Source organism: Megalobrama amblycephala, linkage group LG9 (assembly GCF_018812025.1).
Source record: "Megalobrama amblycephala isolate DHTTF-2021 linkage group LG9, ASM1881202v1, whole genome shotgun sequence".
Classification (NCBI taxonomy): Eukaryota; Metazoa; Chordata; class Actinopteri; order Cypriniformes; family Xenocyprididae; genus Megalobrama; species Megalobrama amblycephala.
In genome coordinates this window covers 36,879,903-36,905,632 of record NC_063052.1, presented here as the reverse complement: position 1 = coordinate 36,905,632, position 25,730 = coordinate 36,879,903, and the positions used below count along the sequence as shown (strand labels likewise).

General features: G+C 33.2%; 1 protein-coding gene and 1 long non-coding RNA gene across 3 annotated transcripts; one reads left to right on the top strand and one right to left on the bottom strand.

Annotated features, from left to right (window-relative positions):
• Window positions 1–24: 24 nt before the first annotated feature.
• Window positions 25–22,088, bottom strand: LOC125276215. The gene is made up of 3 exons (XR_007186600.1): window positions 22,032–22,088; window positions 462–523; window positions 25–364 (listed from the first exon to the last, which is right to left on the bottom strand). It is a non-coding gene; the product is annotated as an uncharacterized LOC125276215 (long non-coding RNA).
• On the top strand, window positions 8,148–23,635 carry stm (starmaker). Of its 2 annotated transcripts, XM_048203565.1 has the most exons (24): window positions 8,149–8,290; window positions 9,404–9,465; window positions 9,749–9,766; window positions 10,256–10,288; window positions 10,384–10,434; window positions 11,557–11,595; window positions 11,734–11,769; window positions 12,389–12,424; window positions 13,755–13,799; window positions 14,094–14,180; window positions 14,263–14,301; window positions 14,399–14,443; window positions 14,917–14,955; window positions 15,209–15,280; window positions 15,614–15,676; window positions 17,592–18,320; window positions 18,399–18,440; window positions 20,271–20,324; window positions 20,793–20,834; window positions 20,949–20,996; window positions 21,293–21,340; window positions 21,940–21,993; window positions 22,071–22,142; window positions 22,846–23,635. In XM_048203565.1, exons 1-23 carry the CDS (start codon window positions 8,280–8,282, stop codon window positions 22,109–22,111), a joined length of 1,734 nt encoding a protein of 577 aa, XP_048059522.1. In that variant the 5' UTR covers window positions 8,149–8,279; the 3' UTR covers window positions 22,112–22,142; window positions 22,846–23,635. The 2 variants fall into 2 exon arrangements, with proteins under 2 accessions (XP_048059523.1, XP_048059522.1); XM_048203566.1 differs by lacking the exon at window positions 12,389–12,424 and having other exon boundaries at window positions 8,148–8,290.
• Window positions 23,636–25,730: the final 2,095 nt, after the last annotated feature.

The following is a 25,730-nucleotide window of genomic DNA, read 5'->3' as shown; positions in this document are numbered from 1 at the left end:
TTTAAATGAATGATTTCAGTGGGAAAGTAGAAGAATCTCTGTTGTATAACAGATTCTTTCACCAAAATTCCTTCATAATGATTTCCACTTTCTCCAAGAAAGAGTAAGAAACATTTACTTGTAAAGTGTTGTACGCAGCGTCATGGCCTGAAATCAACTTGAGAAGTTGACTGACTGTAAAGAGACACTGTAGGTATCTATAGGCTCTCTCCAGAACCCTATACCTCACGCTGTATGTGTCCGGGACTCTCTGAGCTGAAAGGTCGGGCTGTTCTCTCACGCTAAAGCTGATACCCGTCTGGGCTTCTGGGCTTCTCCTGTGACGTCCACAGCTCTGCTCCCACAACTGCACACAACCTTTTGCCTGGAAAAGGTCGCAAGGTCAGATTGAGAGCTTTTTTGTAATCTCACACGTCACATCGACGGGATTTACCTTCTAGAATATCAACACAAACACTCACATTCACAGCACTGAAGTGAGATTCTTCTGAAAACTGCTGTGATTCCCACACAAATCACTGATCTAGAGGTGCAGATCAGGGACAAAAAGTAAACAATGAAAGTCATACAGATTTGGAACGACACAGACGAGTAAATTTAGGTGAACTATCCCTTTAAATCAAAGACTTTTATTGTATAATACAGGCAATTTCTTCTCTTCTTTTGTTTTAATTATTTTTAAATAATTTAAATTAACAAAGAATAAACAAATAAAATATAACTAAATGCAGATATAATTAATAACAAATGTTTAATAAATGCCTTAACATGAATTAAAAAATAACACTGAATAACAAAGTAAACATAACAATGCAGAAAGAAGAAATAATCATAATCATACAAATCAAACAAATAAATAAAACTACTAAAAATAACACAAACGAATAAAAAAACAACACAATAAAATGCAAAAATAAAACCAATAATTACATTAGTGGTCATTTATTATTATTATTATTGATAATAATTATTTTTAAATAATTTTCAATTTACGGAACAGTAAATGTATTAATCCAATACAAAAATCCAATACAAAAATTCTCATACAAAAATACAAAATATATATATTTTTTTAATATAAAAACATATTTTCATGATTTGTTATCACAACATTTTTTCTTTTGTCAAATCAACTTGGATAATTACTGTGGTTCAGATAACATCATATTCTGAGTTTCTGCCTTCATTGTATTAACTTCAATGAACTCAAAATTTTAAGACAACCTGGTAACTTACTTTTTAAGTTAAACCAACAATTCTTTTTTTTTTTTACAGTGAGTATATCACTGATAAACTATATAGTTTTTGTTAATATTTTAGGTTTAGTTTTAACATGTTCTGTTTTCACTTTCAAAAAATCAAAGTTGAAATGATCCACTTTCAAAAGCTTGTTTCAAGTGCAGCTATTAGTTACTATCACAAAAACATCACTTGAACTCAATGAACATGAAAAACAAGCTGTTAAGTGTTTTGGAGGGGACATTATCTCAGACGTGCAGGAGTTTCATTTGGTGGCTGCTAACAAAGGCCTTCTGTTCAGCAGCGCCGTGAATCCAGGTCTCCTCTGGTATCAGCTTCTGGGCTTTACTGGAACCACAATCCGACTGGTACGAACTATGAAAATACTTCGGCCTCTCTTTAGATGACTGACTTGAAATTGTGAGGAACGTGTCACACTTGTTAAGCGCGGAAAGCATGCTTAGTACATACTGCATTAGTGCAGACTTTCTGTCAGGTCAGGGAGAGCTCATTTCTCAAAATAAATGAGAAGAAACTGACTACTGCCTCCTTATGGTAATGTGAGGTATTACTGAAAAAAAAAAAAAAAAAAAAAAAAAAAATCACAAGGTAAAAATTGTATGTTAAATCACTCAGTGAGCTCTTCTGATAAACTACGAATATTAAAACCCCAATTTAAAATACTACAGGAATGTACAGGATTCCTATTGGAATTTTTTAATGGATTCTATAATGGGATCAAATAGGAATCCTAATAAGGTCCTACTGAACAAACTGAGGATTTACTTTAAATATCACTTGATTCTTAGAGTTCTATTATATTGAGATAATATTGATATTGTGTAAACGTCATCAGAATTCAAATTAATTTAAAACAAACATGCTGAAAGAGTTTTAAAATCCTGAAGATTTCCTTTAATTTTTTTTTGTGATCAATTTTATATTCATTTTTAAAATAATCAATTTTGTTATTAAGTAGATACATGTTTATGCCAATATTACATAAATTACAAATACATAAAAAACATACACAAATTATACAAAAACATAACATAAATAAACAAATTATTAATTCCAAATGAATGAATGAATAAATAAATCAAATAAAGTAGGAATAATCACAAAAAGTGTGCATTAAATTCTTTTTTATGTCATACTGGGAATCATAATAGTTCTTTTGTCAGTTATATGTTCCAATTGTTTATTTTGTGATATCTTAGAATTCTATAAGAGAATTCGCACTAGTAATGATTCCAAATTATGGTTATAATTCCACTGAGATTTCTTTAGGGGTTTTTGAGAGGGCTCATTTTACAGAACAGTCTTGGATAACTTCCACATCATGGGATGCAGACTCAATGGACGTCACGGAGAGATGGATTTGTCAAAGACCTTGAGCACAAACAGCCTTTTTACTGAGCAAAGCTGAGAGACATTCTTACATTTCAGATGCTGTTACCATTGACTCCCTCTCAAACGGATGAGTGGGTCGAGAAGACCTGAAAATCAGACACTTTACACATCGAACATAACACAAACCCTAAACCACCTCATATGAATCACATAATGAAATAAAACTTGTATGGAGAGATGCTCTGTTACTTTACTAAGATATCAGACACACCACTTTCAACTACTAGACAATAAAACAGGTGTAAAATCCCACAGACACACGCTGAAGGAAGGACTGTCGTCATATAGAGACATGACATGAATATCACTTGTGCATGACTTATATCACTCAAGACAGGAAGAAAACACCTAACAACTATCCAGAAGACCTTAGCAACACCCTAAAACAGAATCTATGGATGAAACTATGAGACGAGAATGTGCAAATATACAACTAGATTTGCATGATTTAATATATAACAAGAACTGTGATGTTCATGCATAATTATGTTATAGAATTTTTCATTTTCATTTGTTCTCTAAGGCTTAGGCAATTGTATATTTGTGTTGTTTTTTTGTATTATATGCATAAATATTCCTGTTATTTTTCTAAATAACAAAACTAATGTGTACATTTTAAAGGTTGATCACAAAAAAAAAAAAAAAAAAAAAAACGTTTAGGATTTCAAAACTCCTTCAGCATTTGATTTACCTTAAAGTCAATAAATTAAGCAATTAGGATCAACTTCTAGTTGTTTACGGAGTAAAAACAGCAGTATTTAAAAGCTAGTGGTTGGATTTTAGGTGACTAACACAGAATTTCAATGATCATCGGCCGTTGTCCACAGAAATGTCAAATAAATTTAGAGCTCACACAATGCCATGGGACTTTACTGAGCCCTGCATCTTCAACGAAACTGTGTTTCGTAGTGGAAGGTTCTGGAAAGTGACTTAACATCTAAAACTGCTGAGGCAACAAACCGCCCTCATGGTACAATACGTCTCTCTTTTCAGATTGTATTTCTGTAATTGATCAAGAAGCACCAAACTAAAGACATTTCCTCATCCCTCAGGTTTAAATGGAAAAACAATGTGATTTATGTAGATTTAGAGCAATGGCAAAAATCAAGCACATAAGTGACAGGCAGGCTCAGTCAGAGATGGTCACAATGAGCTCATTTGAGTTTTACAGGACCCTGTGAGAGTGTTTAACAGGTCACCGGGTCATTTGCTTAGACGTGCTGATCTCACATTCGTCCTGGATCACTGGTCATGAGATCTGAACGAGATGGAGGGAGAGAACAGATGGAGACGAGGACGAGTAAAAAAAATCATGTTTAAAAAATTTAAATGATAGAAAATTGCTAAATCATTTACTTGAAGCTTTTAACTAAATTGACAGGGAAAATCCATTTGAAGCAAACTGAACTAAAGTGCTTTGATCAAGGACATAATGGTTCAGATAAATTCAGGTTTGAACCTAAAACCTTTCAATTACCTGCCCAGATCTAGAGAGAGACTATACAGCACCCACATCTACAATACATCAACTGAACAACTGTACATGGAAGGACGGAAATATGGGAAAAAGAATGGAAGGAAAGGAGAAAAGAGGGAAGGAAGGGAATAAGAAAGAAGGAAGAAAGGATGGGAGGACAAAGGAAGGAAACAGGACAAATAATGAATGAAAGAAGGAAGGAAAATGGAAGGAAAAAGAAAAGAGGAACAGATTGGAAGAAAAAAGGAGAAGAAAAAAGAAGGAAGAAAACAAGGAAGGAAAACAGAAGGAAGAAAAATTAAGAAAGGGAGCAAATCTGAAGGAAGAAACAATGAAGGAAGGAAAATGGAAGAAATAAAAACTGAAGGAAGCGAAAAATACTGAATAAGGGGGTGAGGAAAAGAAGGAAATGAAGGAAAATAGTAGAAAAAATAAGAACAGAAAGAAGAAAAAGAAGAAAGAGGTAAAATGAATGAAGGAAATAAAACAAGCTGGAAGGAAGGAAGGAAGGAAGGAAGGAAGGAAGGAAGGAAGGAAGGAAGGAAGGAAGGAAGGAAAGGTATAAAAAGAAGAAAGGAACGAAGGAAGGTAAAATGAATGAAAGAAGAGTAACAGACAGGAAGGAAGGAAGGAAGGAAGGAAGGAAGGAAGGAAGGAAGGAAGCAAGGAAGGAAGGAAGCAAGGAAGGAAGGAAAATGGTAGAGAAGATGAAAAAAGGAAGGAAGGAAGGAAGGAAGGAAGGAAGGAAGGAAGGAAGGAAGCAAGGAAGGAAGCAAGGAAGGAAGGAAGGAAAATGGTAGAGAAGATGAAAAAAGGAAGGAAGGAAGGAAGGAAATTGTATAAAAAGAAGAAAGGAACGAAGGAAGGTACAATGAATGAAGGAAGTAAAACAGAAGCAGGCAGGAAGGAAGGAAGGAAGGAAGGAAAATGGTACAAAAAGAAGAAAGGAAAGAAGGAAGGAAGAAAGTAGGTAAAATTAAAAAAGGAAGGAATGAAGGAAAAGGAAAATTGTAGAAAAAGAGGAGAAAGGAAAGAAGGAAGGAAGGTAAAATGAATGAAAGAAGAGTAACAGAGACAGGAAGGAAGGAAGGAAGGAAGGAAGGAAGGAAGGAAGGAAGGAAGGAAGGAAGGAAGGAAGGAAATAGTATAAAAAGAAGAAAGGAACGAAGGAAGGTAAAATGAAGTAAAACAGAAGCAGGCAGGAAGGAAGGAAGCAGGAAAAAGGAAGGAAGGAAAAGAAGAAAGGAAAGAAGGAAGGAAGAAAGTAGGTAAAATTAAAGAGGGAAAGAATGAAGGAAAATGGTAGAAGAAAGAAGAAAGGAAAGAAGGAAGGAAGATAAAATTAATGTAAGAAGCAAAACAGAAGCAGGCAGGAAGGCAGGCAGGAAGGAAGGAAGGAAGGAAGGAAGGAAGGAAAATGGTAGAGAAGATGAAAAAAGGAAAGAAGAAAAGAGAAAAGAAATAAAACATGAAGTCGAAAAAAACAAACAAGAAAAACAGAAGGAAGAAAAATGAAGAAATAAAAAAAGGAAAATTGAAGGAAGGAAACAGGAGGACGTCAGATGAACTATGAGAACTGAACTCTTTAACTGTTTAAACAATGAAGTCAATCAATGACAGCAAGATGACGCTCGCTACATGACTCAATGTAATGCTGTTCAGGGAGAGTGTGACCTCAAGATCTGCTGGACTTTCAGTGTGATGAAGTTTCCATCTTACTTCATGAGTTTAAGTCGATTCCAGCAGATAAAAACGCTCAAGTTAACAGTTCAAATGGGTGGTTTGTTCCAAAAAGACAAGCTTCCCAATTTAGCAAGTATTGATGTCACAACTACATCATCATAAATCCGTGTGGAGTGGCACAGTAACGGCTGTGACGCTCCCACACTTTCACTTCAGAAACACGGCTTATCTGAGAATGGCAGCAGGGAAACCCCTCAATCCTTCAGAAAGGCCACAGGATCCTACAGAGAGCGGATGAAACATTCAGTGCCTGTGCAATTGACTCATTTCCTCAACAAAACCTCATTTACATCCTAAAACTGAACATCGTTTGCATATAACATCATACTTAAAGCTGCTTTGATGCATCAATGGCTTGTTGAATATGAATGGATGTGCAAGAGGAAAAAAAGAATAATTAACTTTTAACAGGAACATGTGCTTTATTACTCATCAAGGATGTTTTTAAGCTCAATAAATTACTCAGTGGAGAAACAAAGAGGCTTTGTGTGAAGAACAGCTGCTCTCAGAACAGCAGCCATCAGGGACAAACTCAAGCTTTTCCAGGCCAAATGGAGCAGCTCAAGCTCACTGCCTGTTGTCTTTTTGTGAAGTTATTTCTGTTTACAAAACCACATTAGGAACATTTACATGTAATCCAAGACCATTCAGCTCAGTAAAAAATGGAAAAATAAATAAATGGAGAAATAAAAGTACAAACAAGCAAGCAAACAAATCAATCACAAGATAAATCAATACAAATATGTAAATAAGACATACCACAATAATAAGACTGCCTAACAGACTAAGCAAGCAAGCAAATAAATAATAGTAATTTGATATAATAATAAAATAATAATAATAAAAAATAATTTATAATTTTTTTTAAATTTAAATTAAGTTTACCTCACATATTATGTAAACAATCAAATAAATAAATAAATAGCTTAACAAACATAAAAAATAAATTATTTAATTAAAACTGAATTTTAATTTAAATTAAGATTACCTTACAGGCTATGCAAGCAAGCTAATAAATAAATAAATAAATAAATAAATAAATAAATAAATAAATAAATAAATATCTTAACAAATAAATAAAAAATAATTTATTTAATAAACATTTAATTTAATTTTAAATTAATTTTACCTTACAGGCTATGCAAGCAACCTAATACATAAATAAATAAATAAATAAATAAATGAATAAATAAATTGCTTAATAAATAAATAAAAAATTAACTTGTTAGAATAAAATTATTTATTTAAATGTTATTTAAATTATTTAATCTAAATTAAGATTACCTACATTACAGATATTTAAACAAACAAATAAATATATAAATAACCTAATAAATAAATACAAATAATTTATAAAATTACCATTTTATTTAAATTTAGATAACCTTACAGACTGTGCAATCAATACATTATAAAAAATATTTTTAAAATATTTGTTAAATATTTTTCATTTTTTTTACTTAAATTAAGATTATCAACATTACAGACTATTTATGCAAATAAATAAATGATACAAAAAATATTGGAATAAAAACTGCAATGAAATTGCAATGAAAAACACAACTTACATGGCTATGATAATGTGTTGATTAAGTGTTTTGTAACTTGAAGTAGTAACCAAAAGATAACCAAGATCAGGGATGGGCAAAGTCAGTCCTGGAGGGTCACTGTCCTGCAGAGTTCAGCTCCAACCCTGATCAAAGCTTTCTAGTAATCCTGGAGACACAGATTAGATTGTTCAGGTGTGTTTGATTAGGGTGGAGCTAAAATGTGCAGAACTGTGGCCCTCCAGGACCGAAGTTGCCCATCCCTGACCTAGATAAACCCTAGAAACCCCAAACTCAGTTCCTGGACTGCGGTCCTCCAGGAACTGAGTTTGATACACCTGGTCTAGCCTTTCCTAATCACCTCTGAAAATCAGCTATTGTTGTTTAAATGGAAAAAAAAAAGAAAGAAAAAAAAGAAAGAAATTAAAACACTGTCTATCCGGCAGAACAGATCATTCTGTGTCATATAGAAGAAAGACACAAATTCTGACGCAAACACCATGAGCATGTCCTGCCCAGCAGCTCTTTGTTTCGTTTCTGAGAAAAACTCCTCAAATCAACTAAATCAAATGTCTGGAGCGAATCACAAAGGAGCGGCGGGACCCGTCGAGACAGAGACACCAGGACTGGGACACAGAAGCTACACTATTTACAAAGGCTGTTTGAAAACACAAACAATAGCAGGACGGCCTGACTTCATAACCCTGTTCTAATGAGAGGAGCTTTAGAGGTTCTCATGTAACGCCTCTGTCTTTAGCTCAACCCCCTCAGAGGGTATAAAAGATCTGAGAGCAGCTCCATTCAGGCTTTAGACCTGCATCACCTGCGTCTATCTCACACTGCAATCCAGTCCTATTGCAATGCTGTCCCGGTGAGTACAAGTGTCTCGTTTACTCTATCAGCCTCGGCTGCGTTTCCCAAAAAAGTGTCGTAAGCCTAAGTCGATCGTGTGCCACCATGGTCTCTTCGATCAACTTGGCCCACAATACTTTTGAGAAACGCAGCCCTGGCCTGGTTTAATGCTTCAAAGTATTTCCTTTCAGTGCATCATTATATACAGATTTACAGAGGTGCAAAAGTGCACGCAAAACTCCGCAAAATCAACAGGAATAATTGATGAAGGCTAACTCTGGAAGTAGTGCACTGATTTCAAACTAGTCCAGTGTCTGTATCTGCACGGATCTTTACTAAGTCGCAGGCTATGAACAAAAGAGACTGCGGCAAACATCTAGACCAAAATTAAACATTTATCAACAGTTTATCAGCTAAAATGTTTTAAAAAGTTCAGAATAAATGAAAAAGGCAGAATCTATCTTTATATGATTTCAAATATACATGTTTTACTGAGATGTTCAATTGTGTGATAAAAATGAAGTGAAAACAGAATATGTGTGCATCAAGAATGGTCAATTTAAATCAGTATGCTTTGAATTGTTTGTTAATTTGGTTATTGAAAGTAATGATTTATATATATATATATATATATATATATATATATATATATATATATATATATATATTACATTTTATATATACATATATATATATATATATATATATATATATATACACATTTTCTTTTAATTTTACATTATATATACGTTATATTATATATATACACACACACACATTTCATATTTATATATGTTTTCTTTTAATATTAAATTATTATTTATTTTAGATAAAATAAATGAAATTTTTATATTATATATACTATCTTTTATACTATATATTACACAACATATATATATATATATATATATATACATACATACATATACACACATTATTTTACATTTATTTTATTATATATAATACATATAATATACATTTTCTTTTAATTTTACATTATATATACATATTATATTGTATATACACATCATATTTATATAGATATTCTTTAAATTTTATTATTTATTTTTGGATTAGATGTTTTTGTGAACATTCACATGATTGTTCTATTTTTCTCTCTCTCGTTATAAAGGACGCTGGTTGTTCCGTTGATCTTTGCATTAGTGGGTGTCTCTATTTCTGCACCAATAAATGGTAAGGAATCTGACATCATTACATCTGTCACATATATACCGTTCCGGATAACCCCGAATCCCTAAATTATTATTAGTGATGAGCATCAGCTCTTCTTTCTAAGTAACATGAAGCATTTTCTGCCTCCCTATAATGAGACTGTAATCAGAGCCCTTCACAGAACACAAAAGAGTGTTGTTCACCTGTGCCGGTACATGTAGCCTGGGCCTCTATAGGAGATGCAGTCTATAGCTCAATACATTCAGACCACTATCTAACAGTTTTGTCTTTTGTTTTGATACAGATGGAACTGATAATGATGGTGAGAATGTTTCTCTTATGCACACTGGCCTTCATAATTTTTATTTCACTTTTTAAGTTACTTAATGCCCCTGAATGCATGAGTTGTGTAAGAACAATGAACTGCATTGTACTATTGCAATTGTTCAAGAAAGACATTACAGATGGAAAACTCCCAAGTAAGATCTCAGTTGTTACTCCAAGATAGAAATGGGATGAAATTACAATTCTTTGAAAAAGACCCCAGGAATCTCACATAATTTGTGTCCTTTAGAGTTTCAGAAGAGATTTCAGCAATGCCTCAGATACCAAAGCTTGCAATTAAAAGTCAGAGATTTCAATATCATCAGATTCTACCAAATGAGTTGCTATATTCACATTCACAGCTCTACACAACCTCTGGGCAGGCAGACTAGTTATAAAGGGGACAATAAGTATCTGGTTCTAAGCGAATATGATCTGGTTTAAGTCACTGATTGTGTTTCATTCTCACTTTCATGTTTTATCTCAGAGGCGACTGCATCCCTGCTACATATCTTCAGTGGTAGGACGCAATGAACTTGATCTATGAATCATAAATCAATAGACCACAGAAAGTTTTCTAGATCATCTGACAAACATGTTTTTCTCTCTTTTCAGTTCAGTTTAATGGAGTTGTTCCAACTCAAGTCCCTGTAAATGGAGACTCAGGTTGGTCTGGCTGATATAGATCAAGTCTTGCTATAAAAAATGTATATAAACAATTACATGAACATGAACTTAATTTGAACATTGATATTTAGACATTGTTGTCATTGTTAACTAAAACTATTAAACATATTGGTAACACTTTACAATAAGGTCTCATTTGTTAACATTAATGTAACAACTAACATTGATCAGCACTATATTTATTAATCTTTGTTAACATTAGTTAACCAATTTAGTTAAAATTTCCTGATAATTTACTCACCCTCATGTCATCCAAGCTGTTTATGTCTTTCTTTCTTCAGTCAAAAAGAAATTATGAGGAAAACATTCCAGGATTTTTCTCCATATAGTGGACTTTTCTGGGGTTAAACGGGTTGAGGGTCCAAATGTCAGTTTCAGTGCAGCTTCAAAGAGCTCTACATGATCCCAGACGAGGAATAAGGGTTTTATCTAGCGAAACAATCTACCTTTTTTTGAAAAAAAAAAAATAAACATTTATATACTTTTTAACCACAAAAGCTCATCTCTGCGATTTGCCACGCATGATGTAATCATATTGGAAAGGTCACGCATGACATAGGCGGAAGTACTGCGGTAGGGTGAAAAACTCTCCTCCAACTTCAAAATCGTCCGACATCGTTATTTTACTTAGTCTTTGCATGTTCCCTTTGTAAACACTGGATCGGTACTTCCACCTACGTCACGCGTGACCTTTCCAACATGATCATGTAATGCGTGGCGCATCGCAGAGCAGTGCAAGATGAGCATTTGTGGTTAAAAAGTATATAGATTTTTATTTCTTTTAGAAAATGACTGATCGTTTTACTAAATAAGACTCCTATTCCTCATCTGGGATTGTGTAGAGCTCTTTGAAGCTGCACTGAAACTGACATTTGGACCTTCAACCTGTTGGTAACTGTTGAAGTCCACTATATGGAGAAAAATCCTGGAATGTTTTCCCTCAAAAACCTTAATTTCTTTTCGACTGAAGAAAGAAAGACAAACATCTTGGATGACATGGGGGTGAGTAAATTATCAGGAAATCTGAATTCTGAAGTAAACTAATCCTTTAACTAGACAGACAAATGCTCAAACGTAACTTTGAAAAACTTTCCTTTGTAGGAACTACAGACGGGAAAGATTCATCAGAGAAACAAGGAGGTAAGAAACACTTTTTCACCCATTCTGTAGACGCTCTTTGAGACAGATTGAACCCAAAATGCCGAAAGACAAAACATGGAACAGGACTAAACAGAGAACAAACAAAAAATGACACATGAACTTCTCTTTGATTTCAAGGTCCAAGTGACTCGTCTGACACCACTGAAAAGCCAGGTCAGTTTCTGGTTTTGAGCGTCTAGACATGCAGCACATAAAACAAAGAAAGAGCACATAAGAGCACACAGCTTTCAAAGTGCCAACAGAAAGCATTGATATCAAGATACCATATGAATGAGTGCGATAACACGATACACACGGATTAATGTTTAACTGCTGTGTGTTCAGCATCAGTGAACTAGAAGAATTGGTATTAGTTTGAAAAGCAGGATGTAGTCAGTCAACAGGAAAAGATTAAATGAATTAAAACAATCATTCACGTCCAAATGTGTCACACTCCATCTTGAATAATGCCATGGCAACAGGACAGAAAGCACAACAAATATTTATGACCCATATTATCAGTGAATGTAAATCAATTAATTTTTGAAAAGGAGGGAGACGTGTGGTATTGATTGATGTTGTGAACCAGGATAAACACTTTTAATTGATTCAATTCTTAGTCAATATGATGTTGATTTAAGAAAATAAGGCCTATACTTGTATGTTAACACATTAGCAATCATTTTAAGGAATGGAAACAACTTTCAATGACACTAGGAATGACACAGATATGAATAAATTAACTTTACGCTTTTATAATTTTCTTTTCAACAAATTGTTTTTCTTTATAAAGAGGCTGACAGTGTTCCTGACTCACCAGACACAAACAGTAAGACTTCACTTCTGAAATCTTTAGTTACAATTCATTTGATTTTTAAGTTTAACTACCAGTGCAGAGTAGATTACTTACAAATTGTAGTCAGTTACTGATTCCAAATTACACAACAAACATTGTAGTTAGTAACGTAATCCATTACATTACACGTTTAAGGTAATATAATCTGACTACTTTTAGATTACTTATGACCTAACTCGATTTTCAAAATGATTTGAATAGGATAATCTTGTAAAATATATTCCATTCTTTGTTATCAACAACATGAATGGCATTAAATATTACACTATGTCAGGGTTTGCCAGACTGGGGTTCGTGAGTTTAATGAAAAGCCATTAATTAAATCACACACACACACACACACACACACACACACACACACACACACACACACACACACACACACACACACACACACACACACACACAAAAAAAAGGCTATTTTTAAAATCAAAAAACAAAATAGAACTTACTAAAAAAGATTAAATATTTTGTTTACCTGCATACCATGTAACCATCAAAAACCTGTGAACTTAATTTTATTATTATTAATATTATTATTGACTTAAATTTATTATTGACCTAACTTGTTAACTTAAAATCTCAGGGGTGTACTTCAAGTAAATATATTAGGGCAAAGAGGTTCAGATGCCAACAATTTGAGGAAACCCTGCATTGTATGTAAACATAAAATGATGAAATATGAAATATTTTAATGTGTTTGAAAGACAAAACCTTCTAAAGACAATAATACGTGACTCTGAGTGATGTGTTTGTCAGGAGCTGATTACATTGTAAAAAAATATTTTCATGTTTTGTTATCACAACACTTTTTCTTTTGTTAAATCAACTTGGATAATTAATGTGGTTTAGATAACATAATATTTTGAGTTTCTGCTGATTAAACCAATCGCCTTTGTTATATTAACTTAATTTCAACGAAGTCAAAATTTTAAGGCAACCAGGTAACTTAATTTTTTAAGTTAAACCAACAATTCTTTTATACAGTGTAAATATGCAATGTTGCAATGTGTAGAAAGCACTTCTTAAAAGTGAAATGGTTTCTGTAAATCCAGTGATCAAATGCAGTGTGGGTCTCTGTTTTCAGTGACAGTCACATGACTAGTCTGTGTGTGCGATTCCACAAAACTGACCTTCTGAGCGTTAGAAAGGAAAGTTTACGATAAAAAATAATTCAAGACAATCAATGAATTGTGAATCATTTACTGCCATTGTGAGAGTAGCATGTAACCAAAATCTTTTACTCTGATTGAAATGCATTTGAATGAAGCATTGCCCAAACTAACAGCTTGATCAATTTCAGGTGACACAAGCCTGGATGAAACCACCGGCGGCCCAGATTCAATAGGTACAACCTAACCTGTGCATCAGTTTGCTAAACACACAACAACAATGCAATATGATGTTTTGGTCAAATATGAAAATGCATCCCTCACTTTCTTAGAAAAAACATCTTTAAACACAACATTGTATTGTTTCCCTTACAAAAGGACCATGGCATTCCCATAAGTAAAGGTTATGTGATTAAAATCCATAGGATCTAGAGATTTTCCATTCAAAACATTAGCAGGTGTAAAATGCACAATATATTTGTTATGCAATTATTTACTTCTGCATGTCTTGATTTAAATGCTTTTATCAGACACAACAGATATTGATACGGACAAAGACACAGATACTAATACTAATACAGAAACAGATTCATCGCAGCAGAAGACAGCCGATTCAGGTGGGTGAAAGCCAAATTTCCATAAGATACGGAATACACACGTGCAAAATATGAATAAGGACTTTTCCTTTATCTGCTGCAGGTGAGAACAGTGAGAAACCATCAGCGGAGGACAGCACAGGTGAGAGAGATCACAGAAACAAACGTGAAACGAGACAGACTGCATCGTATAATAATATAGTGTTAAGTCAATTTAAATGTGTCGTATAATATTTCAGATGCTGATCATGTTGATGCAGATTCAAAGGAAAAGGAATCAGCAGGTAAACAAACATACAGAATAAAGACAGATTTATACTTCTGTCCAACTCAATGCTAAAATGCGAATATAAAACGCTACATTAATAACTCACCCATAATTGATTGAGAAATGTCATTTTTCTTTTATTTTTAAAAATTGTTTTCAGTAATTGAAATAAATCTGAAATAAAATAAAATGTAAATATTAAATGAAAAACGTAAACTTCAAAAACAACACAAAAGAAAAATTGTGCAAAGTTTCTTGAAAAATGAATGAAATTCTGTTCCATGGAAAAATAATATCATACAGGTTTGAAATGACAAAAAACAAAGTGAGTAAATAATAACATTTTTATAAGAACTACTCTTTCAGTTCCGAAAACGAGCACTTCAAATCATCAAAGAATTAAAACTCTTCCTTATATTCCAAAGTAAAGTGTGTGTCACACAAAACAATGATTTACTGTCTCACTATTAAACTTCTCCTGCTTCACAGACACAGATGAGAAGGCAGACACTGGTTCAGTTGAAACAGGTACAGAGTTTTCTCATGCAGAACATTTCCTCATTTCCTGTAGTTGATTCTTGAACATCATTCTTATCAAGCCACTGTTCCCCTCTGGCGGTAGTTAATGGTTATACAGGACTATGTTTTGTTGCCATGAACATTGTTCAAGCACCAACAAAAGATGTTCCAGGAACACGTCCTACTTGGCACAGTCACTCTTCTCTCACAGCAAAATGATACATTCTTACTGAAACAATCTTGGCATACTCTGTCCTTTCAGACGGAGATTCTGCTAGTGTGGAAAAGAACGAATCTGATGATTCGCCTGATGATGCCGACAAAACTTCTACAGGTATTAGAGATCACTGCAGAAATTATATATATATTATATATATATATAGAACACAGTTAGCATATATATATGCTATTAATCACAATTAATCGAATCGACAGCACTATATATATATTTTTTTTACATTTTCTATTTATTTTTTTATTTTAGCTTTATTTCAGTGATCAAAAACTATGTTTAATAGTTTAAAAGTTAACAACACTGCGTCAAATTACTTAGGCTTTGAAAGATCTTTTAAAATAATTTTGATTTATTGAACTGAAAGAATGAACGTGATTGAGCCTGAAGTTAGAGATGTTTTGACTAATAACAGTTGTGTATTTGCTGATGCAGAAGCTACAGATGATACATCTGACAAGGATTCTTCAGACACAGATGAGCAGCAGGACTCTGACGGTGAGCTTAACCACAAAAGAACATCTGTGTCTCATTTCTATACTTAATTACCAAACAAAAAAGATGATTCTTGCACTTAAAAGTCCTTAAAAGTTTCCAGTATCAAGCAATTTTTCTTATTATTTTAGTATTATTGAAATATTATTATAGTTTGGTATTTTAATATTTTCTGTTTTCATTGTATTTATTATTATTTTAATTTTAGTAATTGTATGTTTTTGTCATTTAAAAAAAAAATATTTTTTTTATTAATATTTATTTTAGGTTAAGTTAAACTAAATGAAAATGAGAAATGTTGCTGAAATAAGTTGAAATGAGTTGTAAAAATAATTTTTTATAAACATTATAAATGTATTAACATGGAAGTAATATGATTTATCACTTTATTATTTAAATATGATGCATATTACAGTAAATAAAGTCCTTGTTAATGAAACATTTTTTTTTTTTTGTACCTGTACCATGGTAAATCCATTTATGGTTGCACTTTATTTTATAGTATGTATACTTGCATGCACTTACAGTGTACTTGACTAAGAAAATACAGGGTAATATAAAATAACTTCAGGGGTTAAAGGTGCCCTAGAACTTTTTTTAAAAAGATGTAATATAAGTCTAAGGTGTCCCCTGAATGTGTCTGTGAAGTTTCAGCTCAAAATACCCCATAGATTTGTTTTAATACATTTTTTTTTTAACTGCCTATTTTGGGGCATAATTAGAAATGAGCCGATTCAGGGTGTGTGCCCCTTTAAATCTCGTGCTCCACGCCCCAAGAGCTCGCGCTTGCCTTAAACAACATAAAAAAAGTTCACACAGCTAATATAACCCTCAAAATGGATCTTTACAAAGTGTTCGTCATGCAGCATGTCTAATCGCATAAGTACAGTGCTTATTGTGATGTTTACATTGATTCTGAATGAATTTGAGGCTATGCTCCGTGGCTAACGGCTAATGCTACACTGTTGGAGAGATTTATAAAGAATGAAGTTGTGTTTATGAATTATACAGACTGCAAGTGTTTAAAAATGAAAATAGTGACGGCTCTTGTCTCCGTGAATACAGTAAGAAACGATGGTAACTTTAACCACATTTAACAGTACATTAGCAACATGCTAACGAAACATTTAGAAAGACAATTTACAAATATCACTAAAAATATCATGATATCATGGATCATGTGAGTTATTATTGCTCCATCTGCCATTTTTCGCTATTGTTCTTGCTTGCTTACCTAGTCTGATGATTCAGCTGTGCACAGATCCAGACGTTCTGCCCTTGTCTAATGCCTTTCATAATGTTGGGAACATGGGCTGGCATATGCAAATATTGGGGGCGTACATATTAATGATCCCGACTGTTACATAACAGTCTGTGTTATGTTGAGATTCGCCTGTTCTTCAGAGGTCTTTTAAACAAATGAGATTTATATAAGAAGGAGGAAACAATGGAGTTTGAGACTCACTGTATGTCTTTTCCATGTACTGAACTCTTGTTATTTAACTATGCCGAGGTAAATTCAATTTTTGAATCTAGGGCACCTTTAAGGTTAGGTTTAGGTGTAGGTTCAGGGTGAGTACCTAGACATTAGCCAGTTATTATAACTACTGTAATAAGTACATAGTATGTAGATGGGGAACAAGATTTATTTGTTTGTGTGTACCATGGTAATACCACGTCTTTTGACATTCAATATGTTCCTTGGATTGCTATGTAACTAGTGCATGAATAGTACTTTGGTGGTATAACAATTTATTTAGGTAGTACTATGGTAATTGTGTTCTGAAACAATCAACAAACCAAAGTATTTTTTGTAAGTTTAGGTTTCAATGGTTCATGAAGTAATTTGTCTGTAATTATAATGATTAAAGTCAGTATGATGATCTATATTAATAAAATATGAACTTTTTACACACAGATTCTGACAAAGACAAAACGGATGGAGACACAGATGAAAAGAGCGATGAGAAAGACGAGAAAGACTCCAGCAACGACACTAGCAAAGACTCAGAAGACGAGGGTCGAGAAACCTCTGAGACGCCAGACAAAAGCGACGCAGACAGCGGCTCAGATACCGATGAGGTGAAAGATTCAGACGATTCCAAAGATCAGGATTCAGATTCGACAGACACTGACAGCACAGAGAAGAAAGAGAAAGACCAGGACTCTGACAGCGGCACAGACGCCAGCAGCGACCAGGACACGGCAGATTCCCCTGACGCAGCAGACGTCAAAGACAGCGCTGAGGATAAAGACAAGGACAACAGCGATCCGAAAGACACAGAAGACGATGGAGACAGCGAGAAGGACTCCAAAGAGAAGGAGACCAATGACAAAGACAGCGACGAGGGAAAAGATAAAGAAGATGAATCCAAACCAGATGAACAGAACAAGGAAGACGCCACCTCGAAAGAAGACGCCACAGCCAGTCAGTCTGACGAGAGTCCGCTGGAAGAAATGACAGAAGACAAGCAGGAAGACAAGCCAGATTCTGACAACTCCAGCCTAGACTCAAACTCAGACTCGGACTCGGACAGCAAAGATAAAGACCAGGACAAAGTGAAGAGCAGCACAGAGTCCACAGACACAGAAAGCTCTGACAGTGACAGCAAGAGCGACACGGACAGCTTAGAAACAGGAGGGGAAGGTAAACGTTACATCCTTTCTGTTTTGCATTCATCAAACCACAATACCGAATGGTTGATTCATGTTTTTGTGCCCACAGACACTGATGAAGACAATGACTCCAGTGTGGAAAAAGCACAAGGTATTTACTAATATAATATAATATATATATATATATATATATATATATATATATATATATATATATGCAGACCCATCTCCACTTCAAAAAAGGCTATATCAAGTAATTCTGAGACAAAGTTTAAAATAAGAAATAAAGTCACATTGTGCTGTATGAAGACACAATTGAGGAATTTAAAGTTATAACCTTAATTGCATAGCATACAATCATTATGTGTGAGATCACAATTTTTAAAGTCACAGTGAGATATAAAGACAATTGCAAGATATAAAGTCATAATTGCAAGATATAACGTCATAATTTAATATACAATTTTGTAAGATATAGTCATATTGTGAGATAAAAAGTCATAATTGAAGAAATAAAGTCATACTGTGAGCTTTAAAGTCATATTGTGAGATGTAAAGTCATAATTGAATATATAATGTCATAATTGAATATATAAAGTAATTTTGTAAGATATAGTCATAATTGTCAGCTTTAAAGTCATATTGTGAGATATAAAGTCATAATTGAAGAAATAAAGTCATACTGTGAGCTTTAAAGTCATAATTGAATATATAATGTCATAATTGAATATATAATTTTGCAAGATATAGTCATAATTGTGAGCTTTAAAGTCATATTGTGAGATAAAAAGTCATAATTGAAGAAATAAAGTCATACTGTGAGCTTTAAATTCATATTGTGAGATGTAAAGTCATAATTGAATATATAATGTCATAATTGAATATATAAAGTAATTTTGTAAGATATAGTCATAATTGTGAGCTTTAAAGTCATATTGTGAGATATAAAGTCATAATTGAATATATAATGTCATAATTGAATATATAAAGTAATTTTGTAAGATATAGTCATAATTGTCAGCTTTAAAGTCATATTGTGAGATGTAAAGTCATAATTGAATATATAATGTCATAATTGAATATATAAAGTAATTTTGTAAGATATAGTCATAATTGTCAGCTTTAAAGTCATATTGTGAGATATAAAGTCATAATTGAAGAAATAAAGTCATACTGTGAGCTTTAAAGTCATATTGTGAAATATAAAGTCATAATTGAATATATAATGTCATAATTGAATATATAAAGTAATTTTGTAAGATATAGTCTTAATTGTCAGCTTTAAAGTCATATTGTGAGATATAAAGTCATAATTGAAGAAATAAAGTCATACTGTGAGATTTAAAGTCATATTATGATATATACCCCCGGTTTTACAAACAAGGCTTAAGCTAGTCCTAGACTAAAATGAATGTTTGAGCTGTTTTAACTGAAAGAAACTTGTACTGACAGATTTTAAAATATGTCAGTGCCATTGTTTTGTCAAAAGATGCACACCAGTAATGTTTTTTTTCCCCGCTAGGGTACGTTTATAAAAGCTACTTAAATGTCTTAATTGAACTAAGGCCTAATCCTGGCTTACCCTAAGCCATGTCTGTGAAACCGGGCCATAAAGTCATAATTGAAGATATAAAGACATATTGTGAGATATAGTCATAAATATGAGATATAAAGTCATTGTGAGATACAAAGACATAATTGTGAGATATAAAGTCATAAATTAATATATAATCACAACTGTGTTATATAAATGTCGTAATTGTATATATAAAGTTACAATTTTGACATACAAAGTCATATTGTGAGATATAAAGTCATAATTGAAGATATAAAGTCATATTGTGAGATATAATGTCACACTGAAATAAAAAGAAAATAAATTAGATATAGATAATAGATATAGATAGTCAAGTTCTATAGATATAAACTTGACTGCAGACAAAGTTGGGAAAGTGTAACATATAAATGTCTAAACCTACAGATTCTCCTGATGGTGCATCAATAGAGACAAATGACTCTGATGATGATTCCAATGGTAAGCCAAACCACAGCATTCACTGTTTACATGTTTTGTGAAGAGTGAAAATTAACTTCCCATTTCAATGCTAACTGACAACCAGATATGATGCACAACACAAGTGATCAATCCCATCTGCTCCATGTAAATCTGAGGTGTTTTCTTCTTTTCTTCACTAGTTCACTAGACTATTCTGATCTGTGATGTGAAAAACAGCAGACAGGGAAAAATATAAAGCCTCCAAAAAAGAATCAGACACTGTCTAAGCAATATAAAATCAGTAAATACTTGTGAGTTTTACTGTGCGTTGCTTGCGTGCTAAAATTGCATTTCGCCAGAATACACTGCTACTTTTAAATGGCTGTCAAAGAGTTGCATCACACAGCATTTTTGATTTCAGCATGGACAAACAAATTACTTCTCACTAAAGCCACATACGTAAGGCATGATGAAGCTGAGGCAGTAATAATCTTTGTCTTCTTCTAGATGACCATGACAATGACTCAACAGATGCTACGACATCAGTCGGTAAATATGTTTATTAATTAAGTATGCAAGAGTCAAGTGATGCCTTCATCATTTTAAAAAGTATTTAAAAAAGTTTCTCAAATGTATGTTTGAAATTTTTTTTGCCAACTCTAGAGGAACACACTGATGAAAACACTGATGCAGACAGCCGTGATACTTTAGGTACGTCTCATGGGTCTAAAGCACTTCATTTTGGGTGTAGTTGTCTTGTTTATTAAGGTTAACATTATTACCATTGCTTTTAAATCTAAGTATTAAACTTTAGCATGCAACTTACACCATTTGTGCTGAGGACATGAATGATTCCCCAAATCATGTCAAATATTTTATAAATGATAAATTGCAAAAGTAGCTGTTACCTGTAAGATGGTCACTACTTTTTGATTGGGACAAATTCTCAAAGAATTCTAGGAAAACATGATTTGAAAGCCTCAATTCCTTTGCATGTTTCTGTTTAGGTGATGATGACATTTCCGATGATGAAATCGTGGTTGAAGATGGCACAGGCAAGTCAATTATGTTTTGAGACTTTTCTCCCAAATTTCCTTAGGAGACACAAATGAGACAGATGTTGACATCCAGTAGGAGTAGAGATCTATAAGTGTAACTGGTCCTACTCACCCGCCCTGAGCAGGATTCAAACTGCAGGCAGTAATAATGATGCTAAAGACCGAAGTTTCTAGCGTCAGTCGCTAGAGTGATTCTTAAGGCCAGGGGAGTGAGGTTTACATGCACAGCTCTTAATGGCCTACGTTACACTCACCCCAAAGGGTCATGGCAGCAAATGTAACCGGTCCTACTCGACCCGCTCCAAGTGGGATTCAAACTGCGTCTCAGGCATGGGAGGTGGGCCAACTAACAAGGATGCTAACATCAGTCTTTAGTGTGCCTCTTGAGATCAAGGGAGTGAGGTTTACACGCACAGCTCTTACTGGACATGTGACAAGCGTGATGCAAACAACATAAGGACATGGGTTTGAGTCACAGAGAATGCACGAAATAATAAAATATATGAAACCTGCGCAGTATGATTTCAACGCAATATAAGTTACTTTGGATAAAAGAGTCTGCCAAATGCATAACACTTGTCTCATCGTGTTTACAGATGCTGCTTCTAAAACAAATGACGAACAAGATCATCTTGATGACACAACACAAGGTAACGATGCTGTGAAGAATCTTGCTTAAAACACTTACGCTTTGCACATGCTAATGTCCGCTCCTTCTTTTCTTAAGGATCAGATGATGGCAGCAAAACCCCAATGCCAAGCTCCTAGCGACCAGGACTCTACAAAAACATTGTAACAGGTATCATGTGATGACATATTAAAAGCTCTATTCAAACCTATGTAGTGTTTACATAGGCCTTTCTTTATAAACTTCTCTTAAAAGTTATGAAACTAAACTCACAAGTGACTGATAAAATGATAAAAAGTCTTAATGGCATGATATACAGTCAATTTGTGCAATATAAAAATCAACAATTTTGAGATTTAATGTCACATTGTAAGATATATTGTGAGATATAAAGTCGGAGTTAAATATATAAAGTCACATACTGAGGTATAGTCATAATTGAGAGATTGAGATGAGTTCAGGTTCAATGCATTTTTCATTTATAATGAGTAAATTCATGATATACCTTATTTTAAATTGCATCATTATCATCTTTCATTCAAAAAAAGGAATGATGACTACCTGAAGTAGACCTATAATGTATCCAACACAGATTTGAAGTCTCTATCGCCCCCTGGAGTCTTGGGGTGTTACTGCTAGAATAACACAAGAACAAGAACATTCATGAAGTCATTTATTTACTTGTATAAACAATTTAGAATTTGGCCCAAAAATTTATAGTGCATTGAAAGAGTACATGATGCCTTAAAATGCTGTCTACATAGGCTGTTCACTAGGTTTTGGAACAGAGCTATTGTTAAACAAATAAAAAAGACACAGCATGCTTTTAATTCTATTAAAAAATGTTTATGATTGCTTTTCTTTCTCACTGCAGATTTTTCCTGGAGAGACGTAAAAAGAATCAACTGAGACAGTCAAGATAACCAGAGTTTCACATCCCATTAAAACACATTGACACGTCCCTCTCTCTCTCTCTCTCTCTCTCTCTCTCTCATATGGTGAAGGTTCTTTTCTAAGGGTTCTGGGATGCAGATTAAATTATTCGGCTGTTTGGTGTACATTCCATTTTTTTTTAACTTTGTCCTAATTCTAGAACGTTTGATATATTAATTTTACCAATGTTAGATGGAAATACACAATGAGGGTCTGGAATTTCGAACCTTATGTATCTGTCTGTTTGCGTAGAGTCTAAATATATTTCGTTTGAAAGTGACACATTAAACCTAGAGAGTAGAACTAACTGAAGGAATTTTGAGAAAGCTCCCGAGACCAAACAATTCGGGTCTGATGAAATGTTGACCAAAACATCAAACCTGTCCTGGTTCCTTTGGTTTGTCCACATGGTGTCCCCATCCTTGACACTGACTGAAAGACTGCAGCTGCTACAAAGAGAAACTTCTTTTCTTGACTCTCAGATAAACGCCGACCTGATGTCACAGTATGAGATATTTTCTGCCCACCCAAAAAATGATTTAAGACTGTACAGACAATTTCTGATAGAATCTCTGATGTCTATGTCTCTGTGGAGGAATACTAATAAACTAGCAATGTAAGAGCAGATTGTTCTGAAAACTGTTAAAAAATAATTTTGTATAGATTTAAAGTCATTTTAATATGTACACAGGGAGCAAAACTAATAAAGACTGGGTTGTCAGAAAACCAAATGGCCATGGAGTATTGTGTGTGTGTGTGTGTGTGTGTGTGTGTGTGTGTGTGTGTGTGTGTGTGTGTGTGTGTGTGTGTGTGTGTGTGTGTGTGTGTGTGTGTGTGCGTGTGTGTAAACCACAAGCACTTGCACATCTTATTCTGTTTTTTTGTTGTTTTCTATTTCTATTATTAAGTACTCACTCTCATCATGTCATCCCAAATCTATAAGACCGTCGTCTTCGGAACACAAAACTTCATAACATTAAGGTTGAACCACTGCAGTCATGTCGACTGTTTTAACGATGTGTTTAGTACCTTTCCGGACCTCAAAAGGTGCAATGTCGTTGCATCGTTGCCTATATGAGTATCAGATACCCTTGGATTTCATCAAAAATATCTTAATTTGTGTTCTGAAGACAAACGAAAGTCTTACAGGTTTGGGATGAGTACTTAATGACAGAAATGTCATTTTTGGGTGAACTAACCCTTTAATTATGCAATTTTAAATAATTAAAAAAATAAATAATTTCAGTGCATGTTACAATCCAATTAAAGCTACTACATGCAATAAATATAGCAAAATATTTTAGCATTTATCTTTTTATTTGATTAATATTTAATATTTTTATCTTATTTTTTATCATATTTCAAACTTTTGTCAATTTATTATGTTTAGTCCAGCACAACCCAATTCTTTACCTGAAGAGCAAATAAAAACAGATAATTATTAAAATGTCAAATTACTACAGACATATAATGATTTATTAATTCACACAGATGAATCATTAAATATATTTTTAATTAAATAAATTAAGCCTTGGTGAGCAGACAAAACTTCTTTTAAAATCATTAAAAATCTTACTGATCCCAAACTTTTGAGCGGTAGTATATATAGACAGATAGATAGATAGATAGATAGATAGATAGATAGATAGATAGATAGATAGATAGATAGATAGATAGATAGATAGATAGATAGATAGATAGATAGATAGATAGATAGATAGATAGATAGATAGATAGATAGATAGGCAGAGCCTCCTTAAAACAAATCCTCAAAAAAATAATCCACATAATTTTGTCTTCTGCTAAACACAAAAGATATTTTGAAGAATGTCGGAAAACAAACAGTTTATGGACCCCAGTGACTTCCATAGTATTTTTTTTTCTCCATACTATGGAAGTCAATGGGGTCCATCAACTGTTTGATTACCCATATTCTTCAAAATATCTTCTTTTGTGTTCAGCAGAAGAAAGAAATTCATACAGGTTTGGAACAACGTGAGGGTGAGTAAATGATGACACAATTTTCATTTCTGGGTGAACTATCCCTTTAATGGATGACTAATTAAAAAGTAAGTAAACAACTCACTTATTAGATATCACCACTTTATGTCATATCAAAATCAAACTTAAGATGGCTTGAAACATGATCTGTGGGGGTTTTTAGCAAGCAATAAGTTTGGTGAAATGAAAGGTATCTCCTGGTCTATGACCTGTGTTTACTGAGCTTTGGTGACGGATGATACAAAAATAAGTTGACTTTTAACAATAACAGCTGAACATCAGATCACAAATAGGCTGTCAAATGATTAATCGCGATTAATCGTATACAAAATAAAAGTTTGAGTTTGCATAATATATGTGGGAGTACTGTGTGCAATTATTATGTATATATATATATAAATACACAGAAATTAATGTATATATTTAAGAGAAATATGTTATTTATGTACAAAATATTTTTATTTATATATAATATAAATTATATAAAAATATAAATAAATACATATACTTGTAAATATTTCTCAAATATATACATGAATGTGTTTGTATTTATATTTACATAATAATTACACACAGTACACCCACATATATTAAGGCAAACTAAAAACCTTTATTTTGTATGCGATTAATCGCGATTAATCGTTTGACAGCCCTAATCACAAATAAATCATAGATGTAATCTGAAATCTCTTCATTGCATTCTTATAGTTATTAATTTGGAATAAATTTAAAATGCTTAAAAATACTGATTTTTACTTGTTTTGTTAGTTTAAAATCAGAACAGAGTAATTACATTGTTAATGTAAAAATATAAAACAGAGTTTA

Coding starts and splice junctions, on each gene's coding strand:
- stm (XM_048203565.1), top strand. Junction 14,302..14,398: donor ATCAGCGGAGGACAGCACAG/GTGAGAGAGATC, acceptor ATAATATTTCAG/ATGCTGATCATGTTGATGCA. Junction 20,835..20,948: donor AGATGCTACGACATCAGTCG/GTAAATATGTTT, acceptor TGCCAACTCTAG/AGGAACACACTGATGAAAAC.